Source organism: Pongo abelii, chromosome 1, assembly GCF_028885655.2.
Source record: "Pongo abelii isolate AG06213 chromosome 1, NHGRI_mPonAbe1-v2.0_pri, whole genome shotgun sequence".
Lineage (NCBI taxonomy): Eukaryota > Metazoa > Chordata > Mammalia > Primates > Hominidae > Pongo > Pongo abelii.
In genome coordinates, this window is record NC_071985.2 from 67,465,579 (window position 1) to 67,467,969 (window position 2,391).

Genomic DNA, 2,391 nt, shown 5'->3' on the forward strand with positions numbered 1-2,391 from the left:
TTGATCTCAAAAGGTGACATTTTACGTTCATCTACTGTTCTGTGGAAAGATAATTTGGGGCAATTGAGTGGCTTTCTTTGTGATCCCCAAAAACTGTTACAGAAGAATGAAGAGGACAAGAGCTCAGTATCTATATATATGAGCACACATCCAAATGTTTATAAACTTTTAAGCCTGGGAAGAATGTATTTGCTCTTAGTATATGACCCAACATATGAGTAAGGAGTCTTTTTTTTTTTTTTTGAGACAGTCTCGCTCTGTCACCCAGGCTGGAGTGTAGTGACATGATCTTGGCCCCCTACAACCTCCGCCTCCCGGGTTCAAGTAATTCTCCTGTCTCAGCCTTCCGAGTAGCTGGGATTACAGGCACTCTTTACCATGCCCAGCTAGTTTTTGTATGTTTAGTGGAGATGGGGTTTCACCATGTTGGCCAGGCTGATCTCGAACTCCTGACCTCGAGATCTGCCTTGGCCTCCCAAAGTGCTGGGATTACAGGCTTGAGCCACCCATGCCTGTCCGAGTAAGGAGTCTTAAAGGATGCATTAAGGTCTGTGAGTAACCCAGGTCTTCTCTGGATAATCTCTGTGCTCAGGCACCTCTCTTTTCCTACTCTGAGCATTGAACAGGGGCAGAAGGAAGCAAGCCATGAGAGAGAGGGACAAGTGTGACCAGAAGGTCCTCAAGGGTCCAAAAGCAGAGCTCCTGAGAGCACAAATTCCCACAGGTGCATACTAAAAAATATTTATGTTTCTACTTTGGCAGAACTCAATTAGTTCCCAGTGTACTGGAATGAAATGGAACAATGAGACCCACCTCACTAAAAACCTAGGCTCCTGTCCAGAACTTTCCATTGTGTGAGAGAGCAGTGGGCAGAAGGAGATGACAAAAGTAGGTAGAACTTAGCTGTGTATATATAGACCCAAAACTCGAGAGGCCTGTGAGGGACAGGAGATCAGAGAGTCCTGAGTATTGTTCTCCACGCTTCAGTCAGACAGGCCTCTATTCCATGGGAAAGTTCGTTGGCCATTTTTACCCGGGGTTATTTCTTTTCTCTTATGGACTATATCAGGCCACAGTGGTCTCCAAGGGCATGATACTCAAAGGTTGTCTCCTGTATCCTTTGTGCTCTCCCAGGAATAAGCAAAGATGTGCCAGGCTGTGGAAAATAGCCTATGGAGGATTACTAAAGATAGTGACTGGCTCCCTCTTAACATTTTATGTGGTTCTCTGTCTTGATGGCGGGATGGTGCTAATGAGCAAGCAAGTGCCATCAAGGTTCATGTACCCCAAAGAGTGGCAGCACCTCACCATGTTCATCCTCCTCACTCTTAATGGCTGTGTGGACTTCATGTGCAAGAACGTGCTGCCTCAGAGGTATGTGGGCCTAGAAAAAGGTACCCTGGTCCTGATCATCTACGAGCTCCTGCTGCTGATGCTGTCACACGTTAAAGATTCAGAAGGGGTGGAGCTGCACGTTCATTCTCTGCTCATCTTGGTGGTGTTCCTGCTGTTGCTGGTGTTGACTGCAGAGCTGTGGGCTCCCAACATGTGTCATCTCCAGCTGATGGAGACCTTTCTGATCCTGATGATGGGCTCCTGGCTGATGCAGGCAGGCTTTATTCTATACAGACCTGTCTCTGGCTACCCATGGCAGGACGATGACATCAGTGACATCATGTTTGTCACCACCTTCTTCTGCTGGCATGTGATGATCAATGCCTCATTCCTGTTGGGAATCTATGGCTTCTCTTCCTTTTGGTATCATTGTTTCAGACCCAGCTTGAAGCTGACTGGGCCCAAAGAAGCTCCATATTATGCAAGCACTCCAGGAGCCCTCTACAAGTTGCTACAGGAAGTGGAGCAGTCAGAGAAAGAGGACCAGGCTCTCCTCCTTCCAAAGAGCTCCCCCTGAGACAGGGCCTACAGTGGCTGGCACATCGTCCACCTCGTCTTCCTCCTGTGGGCTCCTTAGCCACATGGCACCCTCTTTGGTCCCCAGTGAAGGCAATGGCCCTGAAGGACAGTAATTGGCCCTGACTGTTGTCCCTGTAGCTGGGCCTCAGACTGCTGAGTAGATAGGGAGAGAGAAACCTGAAGAGGGGGCACAGATGGGGTTATGTGGATGGGGCAAAGTGGGAGAGGAGGAAGAAGCCCAAAGGGGTAGGAATGTGGCCAAGAAATATCCATAGCGGGAAGAAAACAATCAAAGGGAGGCCTCTGAAAGGAGGAGGGTGGAGCCCAGCAGTGATGCCCTCACCAGCTGCCTGGCCTGGTTTTTACCTAAGGAATAAAGACTTCTCACATATCAAGATTGGAGTGATGGGTATTTCTGTTGGCCAGCTAAGGTGAAACAGCGTAAACAGATGGAGTACCATTCACTTAACCCACCTG

General features: G+C 48.5%; 1 protein-coding gene across 1 annotated transcript; it reads left to right on the forward strand.

Moving 5' to 3' along the window:
* The first annotated feature begins 1,090 nt into the window (after positions 1-1,090).
* On the forward strand, positions 1,091-1,912 carry LOC129048654 (transmembrane epididymal protein 1). The gene has a single exon (XM_054524559.1). The coding sequence runs from the start codon at positions 1,091-1,093 to the stop codon at positions 1,910-1,912; it is 822 nt and encodes a 273-aa protein (XP_054380534.1).
* The last annotated feature ends 479 nt before the right edge of the window (positions 1,913-2,391 follow it).

What these genes read in the sequence shown, in the direction of transcription:
- LOC129048654 (XM_054524559.1), top strand. Translation starts at nt 1,091, where the DNA reads ATGATACTCAAAGGTTGTCTCCTGTATCCTTTGTGCTCTCCCAGGAAT.